Consider the following 18,496-nt stretch of genomic DNA (forward strand, 5'->3'; position numbering starts at 1 on the left):
AATTCTTGAGGCCACATTACAGTAAAGATGTGCGCAGAATTGAAACGGTTCAGCGGAAGGCCACCAGGATGATCTCGGGGCTCAAGGGTCTCTCGTATGAAGAGAGACTGAACAAATTGCAGCTCTACACTCTCGAGGAACGTAGGGAGAGGGGAGACATGATCGAAACATTTAAGTACCTCACGGGACGTGTCGAAGTGGAAGATGATATTTTCTTTCTCAAGAGACCCTCGGTCACAAGAGGGCACCCGCTCAAACTCAGGGGCGGAAAATTTCATGGCGACACCAGAAAGTATTTCTTCACAGAGAGAGTGGTTGATCATTGGAACAAGCTTCCAGTGCAGGTGATCGAGGCAGACTGCGTGCCAAACTTTAAGAATAAATGGGATACCCATGTGGGATCCCTACGAGGGTCAAGATAAGAAAATGTGGTCATTAGGGCATAGGTGGGTAAGCAGAGTGGGCAGACTTGATGGGCTGTAGCCCTTTTCTGCCGTCATCTTCTATGTTTCTATAGCGACACTGGTGGAATATGAGGCATGCAGTTGAGTTCTGGACAGATTCAAGGGGAGAGAGATGGTTTAGAAGAAGGTCATTGAGAAGCAGATTGCAATAGTCTAGGCAAGAGGTGATGAGGGTCTTAGCATTGTCCTCAGAAAGGAAGGGTTGGATTTCAGAAATGTTATAGAAAAAGAAATGATGGTTTTTGGCAGTCTGTTGAATTTCAAAAGAGAAGGAGAGGGATGAATCAAAGATCACCCCGCAGTTGCGAGCCACTGGAACAGGGAGGGTGAGGGCATTGTCTATATAAATAGAGAATGGGGGGAAATGAAAGGTGGGTTTAGGAGGAAAAATGAGGAGCTAAGTCTTGTCCATGTTTAATTTTATATATCAGTAAGACATCCAGGTTGTAATGTCAGATAGGCAGGCTGAGACTCAGCCCTGAGTGTTTGTAGAGATAGATCAGTGAGTCATCAGCATAGAGGTGATACTAAAAGCCATGGGAGATTAGAGCACCAAGGGAAGAAGTGTAGACGGAAAAAAGTGGTCTGAGGTACCCCAACCGATAGCAGGATGATGGTGGAGGAGGATCCACTGGAGCATATGATATAAGTGCGATGGGAGAGATAGGAAGAAAACCATGAGATGATAAAGCCCTGAAACTCAAGAGAGGACAGGTATCGATGAGAAGGCGATGATCTACTGTATCATAAGCTGCAGATAGAGCAAGAAGAACGAGGATGGAGTAGAGATCTTTGGATTTGACCCAGGAGCAGGTCATTGGAAACTTTAGTAAGGGCAGTTTTTGTAGAATGGAGTGGGTGAAAGTCCAATTGAAGCGGATAAAGGATAGCTCGAGATGAGAAAAAGTCAAGACAGTGGCAGTGAATAGCACACTCAAGTAGCTTGGATAAGAAAAGGAGGAGGGAGATGGGGAAATATTTGGAGGGGCAGGTAAGGTCCAGCAGGGTTTTTTTGAGGAGCAGCATAATGATGGAATGTTTGAAGGCATTGGGCATAGTTTCGGTTGAGAGTGACAGGTTGAGGATATGGCAAATAGAGGGGATGACAATAGGAGTGATAGAGATAAGTAATAATAATAGTAATAATAATTTATTTCTTGTATACCACTATACCAGAAGTTTGAAGCGGTTCACAACAAAAAATACATACAGTCAATATCTAAAATACAAAATAAAAACAGTCAATAAAAGGATACATCTGATAAAATCAATAAAAGTTAAGACGATAGCACAATTAAGATATAAAAAACTATTAAGAATTCATGATAGATTAGGCAGTAAAGTGACTAAGAAAAAAACATGTCAAACAAGCGTGTTTTTAGTGATTTTCTAAAATCAAAGTAAGAAGTGGCCTCAAGTATTAATTTTCCAAGCCATGTATTCAGTTTGGCAGCCTGGAATGATAAAATTCTGTCAAGGAACTTCTTGTATTTGACATGATTTAAAAGAAGGGTAATTAAATAGGTTTATTCTACGAGTACTCTTATTAGAACAATTCAGAGAAAACTGAGAGGCAAGGTAATCAGGTAGCATCTCAAAAACTGCTTTGTAACTAATGCAGGAAAATTTGAACAGAACTCGACTCCACTGGCAACCAGTGAAGTTTTTGATAGTAAGGGGTAATGTGCTCCCACTTTTTTAGACCAAAAATAAGGTGAACCGCGGTGTTCTGGATTAGTCTTAATTTTTTTTGAGTATTTTTTTATAAGCCCCTAAATATATAATATTACAATAATCCAAAATACTCAAAATGGATGTTTGTACTAGTAGACGAAAAGAAAGTTCGTCAACAAATTTCTTAATGGTGCGAAGCTTCTATAAGACTGAAATACTAGAGCGTTCAAGGTGTAGAGAGACAACATGATTATAGACCAAAACCAGATCAAAACATGAGCCATAATGTGTGAGAGTTTCTGTTGTGGAGCACAGTTCTTATCTCAATAACTGAATGCCATCATTCAGTATTGCAAAAGGTGTGGACCGGGCTCCAAATCTTAGCATAGGAGTACATGGATCTGTGCTTTTCTGCTATAACACTTTCATATTTCACTGTGAGGCATACCGTGTTCCACCATGTAGTATAATTCGTCTGGGATAAGTCCTTCCAACAGTGTAGTATGTTTTTGAGGTCCAGAAAAAGAAGGGTGTTAAGCAATCTTGCATTATGAACAGGCAGCAGTTGGCAGAGACCATGGTGACCCAATATAATAATGCGCGGATTTATGGGCTCTTGTATATCCAGGATAGAGGAAATGGTTTCCCAAACTTTGCTCCAATAGACAGAGAGGTGTGAGCAATCATAAATCATGTGCATTAGTGCTCTGCACCTTGAACGCTCTAGTAACTATGGCTGCGTGTTGTGTCGACATTCCTCTTCTATATATATACATAGGCTTAGATCAGCTTGTTGTATCACATGGATATTATTGTATACATTTCATTTATTTGTTCAACATGTCTGTATCTTGCCTTGTTAATATTTCTCTTTCTGTACTTAATGTACATTGTATATTAAAATCAATAAAATATTTGAACTAAAAAAAAAAAAGACTGAAATACATTTCTTAAACAATAGATCTACGTGTTTTTCCAGGGTCAGTTGTTTGTCAAGAGTTACACCTACGGCTCCTTTTATCAAGCCGCGCTAGTGGGGTTAGCGCGTCAGACATTTCTTCACGCGCTAACCCCCGTGGCTGGCTAAAAAACTAACACCTGCTCAATGAAGGCGTTAGCAGCTAGCGCGGCAGACAGTTTAACGCACAGTATTACGCGCGTTAAACCCCTACTGCAGCTTGATAAAAGGATCCCCTAGTATTTTTATGGATTGTTCAATTTTGTATTCTCGTCTGCTCACTTGAATCGAATCTTCTTTTATCCTTTTATTGGGAGTTACTAGAAAAATTTGTTTTTTTCAGTATTTAATTTTAATTTAAAAGCAATCATCCAGAGCTCAATTTGATTCAAGATGTTAGCTAAAAGATTAATAAAATCTGACGACAAACAAGTTAATGGAATCACAACAGTGATGTCATCTACATAAATATAAAAGTTGAGCTTTAGGCTTTGCAGCAGATTGCCCAGTGAAATGAGATAAATATTAAACAAAGTCAGAGATAGGGGAGAACCCTGAGGTACCCCACAAATGTTGTTCCAGCTGTAAAATAAATTGTCATCCTTGAATACCCGATAAGATCGTTTGCCTAGAAATCCCTGGAACCAATTAAAAACATTTCCTGTAATACCAAGTAGATGGTTGGGGATGGGATCAGAGGAAGAAGTGGTAAGTTTGGAGGAGGAAAGTAGTATTTATTAAGCCCCCCCCCCCCTTTTATGAAGAGATTCACCCAATAAAGTGCACAAGAGATGATGAATCCTTTTTTTTCACAGTTCAGCAAAAGAGCAAGCCACTTTGAGTAAATCAACTTTACCTTCAGCAAGTAAGAGCCAGATTCTGTTCTTGATTCATTGTGGAGATGCAACATAAAACAACTTACCTGGACATGATGGGCAGCATTGTCCCGGGTGTATAGTTGGATTGGCACAGTTGGGTACAGGGCAGGTGATCAGAGCGCACATCTCCCGTCCATTGTAGCAGTAGCATTCTCGACAGCCATCATGCCAGCTCTCATCATTTTCATGGCGGTGTCCATCCATTGACAGGCAAGAACCTGTTTTATTCGGGGGACCAACTGAACCAGGTGTCTCTGTGATCACAAAATACCCCGATGAGAGGACACATTCACGATAACCTTCGAGATCTCTATCTGCATTGCAGTTTATTGTATTTTTACATTATAAGTGTTTTGTCCTTTATGGAATGAATAATGCACACAACCTTCAGTAGGCTGAGTCCTTAATTATCTATGTTTGTCCATGAAAAGGGAAATTTTTATAGCAGGATACCTAGATTAATAAGGCAGGAAGGCACCTAGATTAATAGGGCAGGAAGGAGCCTCTTATTAATATAGTTTATCGAGACATATAGATGCATCTATGTGTTTTTATAAAATACTAGCTCAAATTCTGCAGTAATCATGCCTAGATTGAAGATGTGAACATTTTGCCTGCTCAAGAGAAGATGTAAATGTTAGACCATACTTCACATGTGTACGTGGCTGTTTTATAAAGTGAATGCATAAGCTACAATTCTGTCCAAACTCCACCCCAGAGCTCGGTAATTAGAGGTGGTGTCCTTGTGCTGCTAATGTCGACAACTGAACATGCACAGAGTGCCAGCTTCGGTGGCTCAAAATTGCTGCTGCTAACTGCCAAGCTTGGTGAAAGGGCATTCTAGCTGCCTTTGGAGGAGGTCTTCAGATGGCGGGGATTGGGGATTCTCACTAGTTAAATTATTTCTGTTTTGAATTGGGAGGTGCTGGGGGTGGTGGATCATGGGGGAAGGCGGGGACAGAGAGAAGATTTTATGACCAGCAACTTTGGGCTTAGGCCCTCCCAAAGATGGCTATCCAGCTATGCCACTGGATCACTGTCACATAGGTACCATAATGGCTGCCACAGGAGTGGGGAGCATTGCTGTTTCTGTGACCCAATGTGACTGATGATGTGACCCAATTTGGGTCCTGACCTGCAGTATGGGAACCACTATTGCAAAGGCTGTGTTTCTCCTGCTGCACAGACCCAGCTTAGTGGTATTAGATGACAGTGTATGGTGGGAGACAAAGAGAGCAAGACAAAGGAATAAGTAAGTAGTAAATCTGAAAGACAAGGAGAAGAAGAGAAGGCATCGTCTGGCAGATGGGGGAAGCAAGTGAAAGAGAGGATAGAAATTAATCATTATAGATCACAATGAGAACATCTTATATACAACAGTGAAATCACAGCTGACTGGGGGATTAAAAAAATGTCAAAACAAGTGACTGAAGAAGCAGCAACACAGGCACAGCACAAGTAGAACAGAAGCTTTTCAGAGTGCGTTTCATAATATTTCCATCTCAAGCAACAGAACAAGAGACCGTGTTCACCACAGGCTGCCTCCCTCTCTGTCCTTTTCTTCTTTAGCAGATAATTAGACAAACAAGATTGCTCTGCCGCCAGTTAAAATAATTAATTCCAGGAAAATCAATAATGGTAGATTTCCATTTAACGGACTGCAACTTGTTTAAATGATCAAACGTTTGCAGAAGAAGTCAATATCTACAATAATTCTGATTATCCTTGTAAAACTCTATCATTAAACAATGAAAACTGGAAAATGCATGGCTACAATGTGCATTGACAGGTTTTACTCCTAGCGGAATTCTGCATGTCCATGCAACACAGAATTTGCGCAGAATTGCACAGTCACGCAGAATTTTCCCTTTCCTGCACAGAATCTCAGATGGTGTTAGCTGTTGGATCGCAGTATTGGCAGCGATTCACACTTGCTGCCTGCCGCTAACCCAAAAATCTCTCTGCAGCAGAGGGGAGGCTTCTGAGATAGCAGAAGGCAGCAGGTGTGTATTGCTGCCGATATCGCGATCTGATGAAGCAAGCCTTACTAGGGAGAGTACAGGGGAAGGTAGGAAGAAAAATTGTTGTCACAGGAGAGGGAAAGGGTGAGAGGGGCACAGGAGGAGGGGTAGGGTGAGAGGAAGGAAAGATGCGGGCACAGGGGAGGGGAGGGAGACATGCAAGGTGAGGGGAGAGGGTGAGATTGAGAAAAGATTGAATCAGTGTATGCAGAAGGTGTGTGCATGGATGTCCGATCATGGACTACAATTAAATGTTAACAAGACAGAGATTATGATAGTGGAACAAATTGCTGAGAACAATATAGTGGACTGTATAGATGTGCTGGGGATTCAGGTAAAAGTGAAAAAGGAAATGACATTATTGGGGATTTGTTTAAACTAGGCGCTTACAATGGGAAAACAGATCCTGAAAATTATTCAAGGGGATATGCACAATTGCGCACTCTATATAGATTAAAAACGTTATTAACACCTTATGATTTCCGAATGGTCATGCAATTTTACCTAAATTGTATTATTGCAATTCTCTTTATTTGGGTTTGACAAAATATATGGGGAAAGCCATTGCTTGCCTTAGGATTGGTAGCATATAATATTACTACTATTTGGGTTTCAGCCAGTAACTTATGACCTGGATTGGCCACTGTGAAAACAGGATACTGGGCTAGATTAGTTTGACCCAGTATTTCTATACTTATGTTCTAACCCAGTGGCCTTCATTAATTTTTAAGTAAGGAGGACCATTTTGGATCCAAAAGGGGTGAATTGAGAGCCGACAAATATGTTCCCACTTTAGGCCATGACACACATGCAGAACACAGATAAACCAAATGGGGCTCATAATCAAAAGTTTAAAATATCCAAAATCCAGCCTGAAGTCGGCACTTGGATGTCCTAATAGCAAGGATGTCCAAGTACCAATAATCAAAACCAACTTTCTGGTCATGCAGCAGCAATTCTAAGCTGCTGTAAGTCCAGAGAGCAAAGGGGTGTGTTTGGGTGTGTGATATGGGTGGGAATCGTGCGGGCTTCAATCTGGACGGACCCTAGCCATAATCAAAACTTTCCTAGAGGGAACTTAGATGCCGGCAGTTAGACCTGTTTGAGCTTTGTCTAAGTTCCACAAATGTGCTCAAACTGACAAGAAGACCACTGAAGGATTTAAGGAATGACTGTCTTTACACTCCCAGTGGTCACGACCCCCTCCCACCACCCAAACAGTGAAAAAACCAAACCTCTTAGGCTTCCCATCAGCTGATCGCGGCAGAAGGAATTCCCATCAGCTGGGCCGGTTTTGGGGGATCCCTGGTGGCTCAGTTGATGGGGATTTCTCCTGCCAAGATCAGCTGAGCCACAGAGCCCTATACCCCTCCCCTTCACATCCCTGACATACCTCTGATATTCTGTACCTCCTCCTCACATCCTGACATCCCCTTGATATCCCTTATCTCTCCTGACATCGCCACCCCCATCCCCCAACATTTTTTGTCTTCCTCCCTCATCCTTCCTTCCTACAGTGGGGCTTCCCCCTCCCAATGCATCTTGGGATGCATTGGGAGGGGCCAAAGGCTCTGATTGGCTCAAAAAGGCAATTTTGAACCAACCAGAGCCTTCGGCCTCTCCCAATGCATCCTGTAAGCAGGAAGGAGTGAGCTTCTCTCCTGCCGTTTGCTCTTCCAAATCATATGCGGCGTTCTTTACTAGTATAGCTTCCTGAAGAAGGGGTACGTCGAGTCCCTGAAACCAAGCCTGACCGAACCACTTCAATGAGATCTACCGAAAGTGGTGTAGCTTCTATCGACACTATGCTAAACTGTTTGGAGATATAAGCTAAGTGCTATATATTTTTTTTATTCATACGCTCAGGAGGTACAATCAATATAGAGTGCCACACTGTTTCAGTGAATTAATCATACATTTTTGCTTTAAAAAAGTTCATTCTTAGTGTTTATGATCACTGTTTGATTAACATGCACACTAACGTGCCCTATGATGGTGTGCGGCTGGAAGTGAGTTAAATCTCCTTCTCAAACAGCTTTTGTTGTTAAGCACTGGAGTGGCGACATTGTTGCAACCCCTTAAGCTTACCTCCTCACACTGAGGGCACGTTATATTTATTATTAATAATTAATTTTGGTTTTATGCACAGTTATTAGATGAGTGAAGTGTGTTACAAGTGCCATTCTGTTTTGGTCTGTTGACTATAGCTGCTCGTATTAGCGCCTTTTGCAGACTGTGCATCAGACATGTCCACTTGCTCTGAACTACTGCAGCCTTTGTGTGAGTAGTGTATTTCCTTTTATGTTCCTAACCTTTTGGAAATGAGGTTTAGTATGCAATATATATATTTTCTCATGTGTTTTGCTTGAGTAATTCATTATTAAACATATTTTTCTATTATTATCAAATAGGAGTCCTCTTTAGCCCCAAAATTAGAAGTTTAGAGGGGCATAATAAAAAAAAATGTCTAAGTCCCCTTTTGGCCTAAGGCCCTAAACGCTGATAGCAGCAGCAGGGAAAATGTCCATTCTCAAAAAAACCCATCCAAAATAAGATTTTTTTTGAGAATAGCCTACCTCCACGTTCAGCAGTTTAATCGCCCAGACCACCACTATGTCTAAACTTAGAACACATTATCAACCAAAAAATAGCCCAAGTCCCAAATGCCCAAAATAAGACCTTTTAGGCGAAGGAGGGGCCAGTCCTTCGCCTAAAAGCTCGATTCTGTAACCGGTGTCTGTCAAAAACAACACCGGTTACAGAATCCCCTCCCCCGCCCCGGCAACGATCACAGCAGGAGAGATGGCTCATCTCTCCTGCCATGATCGTGATCTCCACCCTCCGAACTGCTGCGACCTGCGGCAGGAGAAATGCCCAATCTCTCCTGCCATGATCGCGATCCACTCCCCAACCCTGAACCCCGAACTAATACCAACAAGAGGGAGCACAACCACTCCTGCCGAGACGCATCCGTAACCCCCCACCCCCCTAAAATACGGGCAGGAGGAATACCAGGCCCTCCTGCCCATGGCGCACCCCCCACCTCCCCTAAAATATGGGCAAAAGGGAACCCAGGCCCTCCTACCCACGGCGCACCCCTTGCTAAGCTCCCCCAAACCCCCAATCAGCCCTCAACCTCTGATCATTACCCCTGAACCCCCCGCCCACCCCGACACCCCTCTCACCCCCTTCACTTACAGTAAGTTGGACGGATGGGTCCCAAGCCCATCCGCCCAGCAGGCCCGCCAACCTCCAAATGGCGTGCCTTAGGGCCTGATTGGGCCAGGCGCCTAAGGCCCCACCCACAGGAGGGGCCTTAGGCATCTGGGCCAACTGGAATTGGCTCAGTTGCCTTAGGCCCCTCCTATAGGTGGGGCCTTAGGCACATGGACTGGTTTGAGAATGTTCTTTGGTTCAAAGTTTTTGGGCAAAGGTTTTTTCTAAAGTTAGTAATATGTGGCAAGTATCATGATTATAATAATTATAATCTATTTTAGATTTTTGATATTCAGCATCCAATACCTAAAGGTTATAAAGGTATTTTGAAAAGAGCTATTCTTATGGATTTAAAAACTATTCTTTATTTATGAATAAAGTCTATGGGTTCGACTTATGGTCAATGGAGAGCTGGTACGTTGCATCTTATATGTATGGAAGCTATGTTTATTGCTGATTGGGAGATGAAGCAGGGAAGATTATTTCTTATGATTTGGCAACCTTTTTTAAATACATTGACACCTACTGCACGAAGTCATGTTTTAATGAGTAGATCATAAATTTATTTTTTTAATATGCAGTCTTGAGAAGGGGAATGGGTGGGGGGGGGGGGGTTGGGAGAGGGTAATAGTCGAATAATCTTTCTTTTATTATAATTGTATTTGAAACAAAGTTTATACCATTAATTTATGAATTGTTTACTTTTGAATTTATACTTATATGTTATACATGATTGCAGTTATTCATTTATATATTGTACACTGTATTTATCTAATAAAAATAATTGAAATAAAAAAATAAAAACATTTTGGGTTACTGGAGTCAGTGAAAATGTGTTGACCAACTCCTCAAGTTATGGCCCAGCCTTGATTATCTTTGAGGGGGATGTATGAGGGGCATTGGGATAGAGGTGGCAGCTAGAACCCCCCCCCCCCCCCCCCCTGTAGTATCTGGAGGTTAACTGGGCACCAGCCAATGTTCAGAATATTTTTTGCTGTCCTAACTTTAGCTGCTTACTTAACTAGTTAGTAGTTTGAATATAGCTGCTAGCTGAATAAGCCCTGGCTTTTCCCCTGCTCCACCCAAACTCTGCCCATGGGCCACCCCAGCACTAATCAGACAGTTCAGGGGCAGTGTGTGATGATATTCAGTGTAGTTCAACTGAATATCGGTGCTCAGGTAGTCAAAAGTGATTTAACAGCGCAGGAGCCTTTCCTGCTCGGTTAAATCACTTAAAATATCGGACAGTGTGTTGTTAATGGAAGAAAACTTAAGTGAAATAAACTCTAGCCAAATCCAGAAAGCAGCCTTTTTAAATACAGTATATTTTCTTTTGGGTGAAGCAAATCTCTCTAAAATTCCTTGGCACTGCATACATACTTGTTCCATGTTTGTTTTTATTTATATCACATTTATTCACACATAGAGTTAAGATATAATTTTTCTAGCCATGGACACTGCAGAACCAATACAGCTAAGGAAAACAAGGTTGTGTTCCTGTCTAGACAGCAATAGTGAGCTGTTCACAGTTGGAATTTTGCTTTCTTCTGCTCAATGATGAATGAAAAAAAATAATCATATTTAAGTCTGTCTTTACTTGGGTTGCTCTGATATAGCAGAGATGGGTAAACTAAAAGCATAATTTTAACTGGAAAATTAGGCATAGATAGCAGGGATATCATCAAAGGAAAATATTCTTGGAATAATGTGCCTTTCCTCTTTTATTTTGACTTATTACTCTGAAGAAAGCTTCAAAGCAGCTTAAAGTAGGTAACAAACAGGTATAAACATTCAAAGAGGTTTGAACTCCAAGATCTCCCATTTTTTTTCTGCTACTTAAGAAAACCTATGAAGACTAATTTACCGGTGTAATATTTGTCTGACATGTACCAGTGCATTCTTCTTTTTAGCTGTATATTCTACTGTGTATGGGAAATGCCATTTCTTTTGGAGAAGAGGAAATATTGTACACACTTTTGCTTCTCCCCCAGCTCTAAATTTGGGAAACCTGAGATGTGCTGCTGCAGGGAGGGGGCAGGTGACAGGTTGAAAGTGTGGGGAGGTGGGAGTTGGAAGGAAAGAAAGTAGGTTGTAATACAACTCCTGAGATTAATGAAGTTAAGGGCGAAGGGGATGAAGGCAGCACCAGGAGTGGGGGTCAGCAGGAGTTAAGTTTCCCAAGCTGGTTTAAGAAGGTACTCCAACCCTGCCAGATGGATTTTTATCAGGGCTGGCTTAACTATTGGACTAGATGACTACTCACTCAGGGTGCTTGTGATAACGGGTGCCAAAATCCAGCACCTCAGCTGGTCCAGTGGTTAAGACTTCTCCCCTCTCTCACCCACAGGTCAGGCATCTCTCTCTTCCTCCCTCCTCCCAGTGGCATAATGAGGGAAGGAGGTGCATGGGACTCCCTCCCCCCACATACCTCTTGAAATATTTGCTGGCAGTGAGCAGAATCATCTACCTGCTGCTAATGTCAGCCGCAGCTCCCTCTCTGATGTTACTTCCTGGTCTCGCAACCTGGTGCGAGTAGCAGGTAGGAGATGCTGCTTACACTGGCGAAGTTTTGAAGAAGTGTGTGAGTGAAGAGGAGAGGTGATGATGCCCCTGCCAAGATAGCACCCGTGGCAGTCCACTCCTCTGCCTCCCCTTCCTACACCACTGCCTCCTCCCTCTATACCCCCTGGTCTGGTCTTTCTCTCTCTTTCACTCTCTCTCTCTCTCTGCCATTTGCACTTTTCTTTCCCCCATGGGTCTGACATCACTTCCTCTCCTCCTCCCTCCTCCCTTCTCCCACCCTCCCTGCAATCATGTAAACCTTATATAAGTTACTGGCAGCAGCAACATGAAGACAGGCTGCCTTTGGCCAGCTCCTGGGTCTTCCCTCTGTTGCATCCCATGCACAGGAAACTGCATCAGAGAAGGCAGGATAAGGCATAGGGAGACCCAAAACTGGCTGAATGCAGCATGTCTTCATTCTACTACTGCTGGCAACCCACATACGAGAGGGTGCTGAAAATTTCTCAGCCCAACCATGAAGGGAATGATGTTGAGCCAAGAAACTTACAAGTTGTTCCACATATTCACCCCAAAATTCAACACAGTTGGCACATCGTGTCTGAAGTTTCTGTAACCCTTCCAAAAATATTCTGATGTATGGTCACTGAAATACTGTTCCGCTGCTGCAATCACCTCTGAATCATTCAAAAATTGTTGCCCTTTCATACTCTTTATAAGGTTTGGAAACAGAAATAAGTCAGATGGAGCAAGATCTGAGAGTAGGGTAGATGGTTTATGCATTGAAACCACCACTGCTTCAAAACATCCATCGTTTTGCCAATCTTGTGAACAAGTGCATTGTCTTGCAAAAAGAGAACTCCTTTCCACAGCTTCCCCCTTCTTTTTTCTTTCAATGCCTCCTTTAATTGATACAGCAAGTTACAGAAGTATTCTGTATTATCTGTTTTGCCCCTTGGAAGATAGTCATTACAACACGTTCCTGATCCCAAAACATTGTGGCTATGACCTTACCTGCTGACTTTTGGGTCTTGAATTTTCTTGGCCTTGGAGAACCTGAATGCCACATGGACTGTTGTTGGCTTGTCTCAGGATCATAGAGATATATAACCATGTTTCATCAACAGTGCATTGATTTTTTACTGCATCAAGGTTTACAAAGACTAGGGGACACTCAATGAAGTTACAGAGTAATACTTTCAAAACCAATAGGAAGACATATTTTTTCACTCAGAGGATAGTTAAGTTCTGGAATGCATTGCAAGAGGATGTGGTAAGAGCGGTTAATGTAGCTGGTTTTAAAAAAAGGTTTGGACAAGTTCCTGGAGGAAAAGTCCATAAACTGCTGTTGAGACAGATATAGGAGAAGCCACTGCTTGCTCTGGATCGGTGGCATAGAATGATGTGATTTGGATTGGCCTTCGTGAAGACAGGAAACTAGGCTAGATGAATCATTGGTCTGATCCAGTAAGCCTATTCTTATGTTCTTATATAACTAGTCGTTTTAAAATGTTGGCACCAGCTTGCTGAAAATGCTGCAAAATCAACTTAGAAGTGTCCAATTGGCCTTAGGCACCTGGGCCAATAAGGGCCTTAGGCCCCTCTCCAGTGCATCCCAGGATGCACTGGGAAGGGGAAGGCCCGCCATTCGGAAGAAGCAGCCCTGCCGGCCAGAAGGAGTGGATATCCCTCCAGCTAGCCTTCCAGAAAAAGGTCTGGGGTGGGGGGTCTGGGTGGGTTTGGGGGGGAGTGAGGGTGTTTGAGGGGGTGCCGGCAGGAGGGATCGGACATCTCTCCTGCCAAGTGTTATGCGGGGGGGTGGCAGTAGAGACTGGGCATCCCCCCTGCCGGGGATGTTAGGGGGAGGGAGTGGGCATCGCTCCTGCTAGCCGACTTGAGGTGAGGTTTGGGGGTTCCCTGCCATGGCCACTCATCCATTTGCGGCGGGGGAATTTCTCCCTCCCCAACAGCTGAGCAGCAGGGACTCCCCAAAGCTGCGGTTCTCTAACTGACGCCCTAGAACGATTAGGCAATCCAACTTGGGTGCCAGTTATAGAATCACAGCTTTGGGGAGTCCCTGCCGCTAAGTTGATGGGGGAGGGGGGAATTCTCCTGCCATGATCAGCTGCTGCGGTCTAGCGGCTGAAATGTATGCCAGGGTTTTCGTAAACTTTATAGGACTGTGGAGGAGGGAAGGAAAAGAAGAGAGGAGTGATGCTAGACCTAAGAAAAGGAGAGAGAGATAGGCACTGAATGAACTGAATGAGGGAGGGAGAGATGCCAGATCCTTGCGGTGGGGTGAGAGAGAGAAAGATAGATAGAGAGAAACCGAAGTGCAGCTAGCCAATGAGGGTGGAAGGGGATGCTGCAGATGAAGGGGGGGGGGGGGGGAACCAAAGAAATTTGATCAGGGGGTCACAATCCCTTTTATGTATGTACTGGCTATCTATCAGCTGAAGATTTTTTTGTCACTGATCAGAAAATTAAAATAGGTTTCTATGATTCTAATGATGTTAGAAGTCATGTGCTGAAGTTCTTCAAGAATAAATAGAATTAATACATTTCAGTCTAATGGACAATACTGCATATGATCTGACATACTAAACATTTTCTCCTAGAAACCTAAAATGGGCAAAACCCTTTAGTATATCTGACCCATGGTCTGATTAAGTTATGCTGGAATTATGTTCAATAAAAAAGCAAAACTGCTCAGAGTTCCAGTCTGATGATAGACCATTTCTGTTGAGATGGAGTCCATTGGCCTTGTACTGGGTGACTGTTGCAATGAGCCTCCCAGCCAAACAAGCTGACATTCAATGTCAAGGTGAACCAGGAATCGATCTGAAGTGGGATTCCCTTTGCCACAGACTGTGGACAGAGTCACCAGCTCATGCTGTGTTTGGCTGCCGCTATCCAGGGAAGCAGAACTTGTAGGGAATCTATTTGAGGGGACCAGCGAGACAGCAAAGCGTCATAGAGGGGGTGCATGTGCGTCTTTGCCCAGGGCACCATATTTACCATGGCTGCCATTGATCCAAGGACTTGAAGGTAATGCCATGCAATAGGCTCTGAGTTAGTCAACAGATCTGTAATCTGGCAATGAAGCTTCTGTTTGCATAATAATGGAAGAAAGACTCGGTCTTCTGCCATGTTGAATAAGACTCCCAGATATTCCAGAACCAGATGGCTCTTTCGGAAGTCATCTGGTGTCAGAACCAGATGGCTCTTTCGGAAGTTCACAAGCCATCCCAGACTCTGTAGCATCTCCACAACTGCCACTACTACCTTTTCTCCTTCTGGTCGGGAAGGCGCTCTGATGAGCCAATTGTTCAAGTACAGGTGCACCTGCCAACCCGCTCTGCGGAGATAAGCTGCCATTACCACCATAACCTTGATGAAAGTTTGGGTTGTAGCCCAAAGGGAAGTGCTGAGAACTGATAGTGATTTTCCAACACATGGAATCTGAGAACGTAAGCTTCCATCAAATCTAAGGCAGCCAAAAACTCTCCTGGCTCCACCACTGCAGTGACAGAGTGAACGGTCTCCATTTGAAACTGAGGTACTCTCAGGGCCGCATTGATATGTTTGAGATCAAGGATGGGCCCTTGCTCCTCTGAGCCTTTCTTTGACATTGCAAAGTATATGGAGAATCTGCTGGGGCCCGAGTCATCTAAAGAAGCTGGTTCTATAGTTTGGATATCTAGTAACATCTGTAGCGGTGCTCCGATTTGTTTTGATTTCTCTGGCTGGCCTGTTGGCAAATCCACAAACCAGTTAGAGAGAGGGTGTGCAAACTCTATCTTGTAACCCTCTCTGATAATGTCCAGGACCCAGCAGTCAGATGTTATCTGTACACAAGTTGACCTCCAATCTTCAAAGGATCAGTGTGAGGGCTGGCGTTATTGTGGCTTTTTGGCTGGCACTGTGGAGTGGGAACCTAAATCTTGGTTCCTCCAGTTCTTGGAGAATTTCTAGCTGGAGTCTTGAAAGACTCTCTAGGTAGAGGCTCCTTTGGAATACTAGTGAGAGTGCCAGGAGCCATGAAAGGGCCCCAGACTCAGGTCTCTAGTTGCTCAGGGTCTGCTGTATGGCGAAGATCTTGACTGGCAATCTTATACATTAGCTATTAGATCATCCAGTCCCTTGCCAAGCAGCATATGTCTCCTGAAAGGGAGCCTGCTCAGCATCGCTTTAGAAGTCGAATCAACCACCCATTGTCTGATTCAAAGCTTACGAAAGAGTTTCCTAATGACTCTCATAATATCATAGAGCATAGGTGTCGGAAGGGGGGGGGGGGGGGCCATGGCATTAGGGGGTAGCAAGCAGGTTAGCTGCCCTATGTCTCGCCATAGCCTGTAAGCGACTTTGCCCATATTCCAGGGCTCTAACGCTGCGCTTGCCAGCTTCCCGACTCTTCTCCGATGAAACCAGAAGTAACTTCATGATGGGGGAAGGAAGAGAAGTGAAGCTGGCAAGCATAGCGTTACAGCCCCGGAGCATGGGTGAAGTCGCTTGCTGGCTACAGTGGCATCGGTGAGAGATAGGGCAGGGAGGGAGGCTTCAACTCGCTGCTCCTGCTTGCTTCAGGCCTTCCTTGCTGTCGGGTCCTGCCTTCGCGGAAACAAAGTAGGTGGGATCTGGCAGCGAGGAAGGCCTGAAGCAAGCAGGTGCAGCGAGTTGTAAATGCTGCGCTGCCAACGGTTGTGTGAGACCGCTGGAGGAATGTTGCGGGGATGGGGGGTGAGAAATGCTGCCGGGCTGTATGAGACCATTGGGGGAATGCTGCAGCAGCAACCTTTTGGGGAGAGAGAGGGAAAGAGGGAGAAGGAAGAGAAATGCTGCAGCAGCACCCAATTGGGGAGAGAGAGGGAAAGAGGGAGAAGGAAGCCCAGGGAAAGGGGGGGAGAAATATTGCTGCTGCTGCACCCAATTGGGGCGAGAGAGGGAAAGAGGGAGAAGGAAAAGAAATGCTGCTGTTTCACCCAACTGGGAAGAGAGAGGGAAAGAGGGAGAAGGAAGACCAGGGAAGGGAGAGGAGAGGAATGAGAGATGCCAAGTCCATGGGAGGGAGGGAAAGGAAAGGAGATACCAGACCATGGAGGGGGAGGGAGGGATGCCAGGGCATGGGAAGGAGGGAAGGAGACAGATGCCAGACCAGGAGAAAGGAAGGAAGGAGGGAGGGAGAGAAAGGAAGGAGAGGAGAGAGATGCCAGGACATGGGGGAGGGAAGTAAAACTAAGGAGACAAATGCCAGACCAGAGTGAAAGGAAAGAGAGGAGGTGCCACAGCATGGGAGGGAGAGATAGGAGAGGAGTGAGATGCCAGGGTATGAAGGGGGAGGGGGAAGGAAATAGAGATGCCAGACCATGGGGTGGAGTGGGAAGAAACGAAAGGAGAAGAGAGAGATGCCAGAGCATAGGGGACGGGGTGGAGACAGAAAAATAGAGAGGGGGTGAAGCTGAAATGAATCATGTACAAAGGAGAGAAGGTTCACAGGGTATACAGTTTGTTGAAGGGACATAGAAAAAGGGAAGATGCCGTATGGAAGAGAGAGAGGGTGGACAGTGGATGGAAGGGGCAGAGAGAGGGTGGACAGTAGATGGGGTAGAGAGAGCGGGTAGAGGCTGGGTGGAAGGGGCAAAGAGGCAGATGTTGCGTGGAAGGGAGAGAGGACAAACGCTGCATAGAAAGAAGAACTAAGAGAAGATGATTAAAGCAGAAACGACAAAAGGTAGAAATAAATTTTTTTGTTGCTTTTTGTAGAATCAAGTAGTCTTGTAACTCTATTGATAAAAATTTATAAATAGGAAATGGAAATAAAGCAATGGTTAGAGTTTAATTTTGTGGTTAACCATTATGTGTTGTTAATAAGATTATATTGTGTGTATATATGAAAAATGAATGGAAAAAATTGTATTACGGGGTGGAGATTGGGCGGGGTTGGGGGCGGAGATTGAGCGGGGTCAGGGGTGGAGCGTTCAGGTCCCCCAAACAAAAAAGTGTTCCACTGCCTATGTCATAGAGTGCATCTGCTACATAATCTATGCTGCCAGCACAAATTGAGGCAGGGGCTCAGGTCCTGACTTCTGACTAGCGGCTGCCACGAAGGAGGCCGTGGCTGTAGCCTTAACCTTTAAGGCTAAAGCCTCAAACTGCTTCTGGAGGACCATATCCACTTTGCGGTCCTGTGGATCCTTTAAAACCACTCCTCCTTCGCTTGGCAGGGAAGTGCTTTTGGTCATATGGGCTACAGGGAGTCCACCCTTGGCATAGCAAGCATTTGCAGGAATTCCTGATCCATGGGATACAGTTTAACCATTGTTTTAGCTACCCTTAAGGAGACATCAGTGGTCTCCCAGGGCTCTGTGACTAGGATCTTCATGTCCAGGTGCCACAGAAAAGACGTGGTTTGAGCCCGGGTCCTGCTCAGAAGAGAACACTGAGAAGACAGGGCTTGTGTCGGTTCTATTTTCAATTCTTGGAGGGACTTGGTAATGGATCACAAATGCAGTGAAAAAGGCGATAAGTGTCAAGAAAGCATCATTCAGAAAATGGAAAAAGGACCAAACCAAGGACAACCAGGATGAACACAAAAGGAATGTCACTGAGTGATAAGGAAAGAAAAAAGAGAATATGAGAGACTGGCAGAGAAAGCAGGAAACTTCAAACCATTCTTCAAGTATGTGAAGGGGAGACAACCGGTCAGGGAGGAAGTGGGGCCCTTGGATGATGGAGACAGGAAGGGAGTGGTGAAGGAGGAAACAG

The 18,496-nt window shown here is 44.4% G+C and overlaps 1 protein-coding gene across 1 annotated transcript in view; it reads right to left on the reverse strand.

Annotated features, from left to right (window-relative positions):
* CRIM1 (cysteine rich transmembrane BMP regulator 1) overlaps positions 1-18,496 on the reverse strand; it is a 1,144,468-nt gene that overhangs the window by 114,064 nt on the left and 1,011,908 nt on the right. Inside the window, exon 11 of the mRNA XM_033937787.1 lies at positions 4,019-4,228. Within this exon, the coding sequence (XP_033793678.1) occupies positions 4,019-4,228 (210 nt within the window). The remainder of the gene's footprint in view (positions 1-4,018; positions 4,229-18,496) is intronic.

The sequence above is a fragment of the Geotrypetes seraphini genome, chromosome 3, assembly GCF_902459505.1.
Source record: "Geotrypetes seraphini chromosome 3, aGeoSer1.1, whole genome shotgun sequence".
NCBI lineage: Eukaryota > Metazoa > Chordata > Amphibia > Gymnophiona > Dermophiidae > Geotrypetes > Geotrypetes seraphini.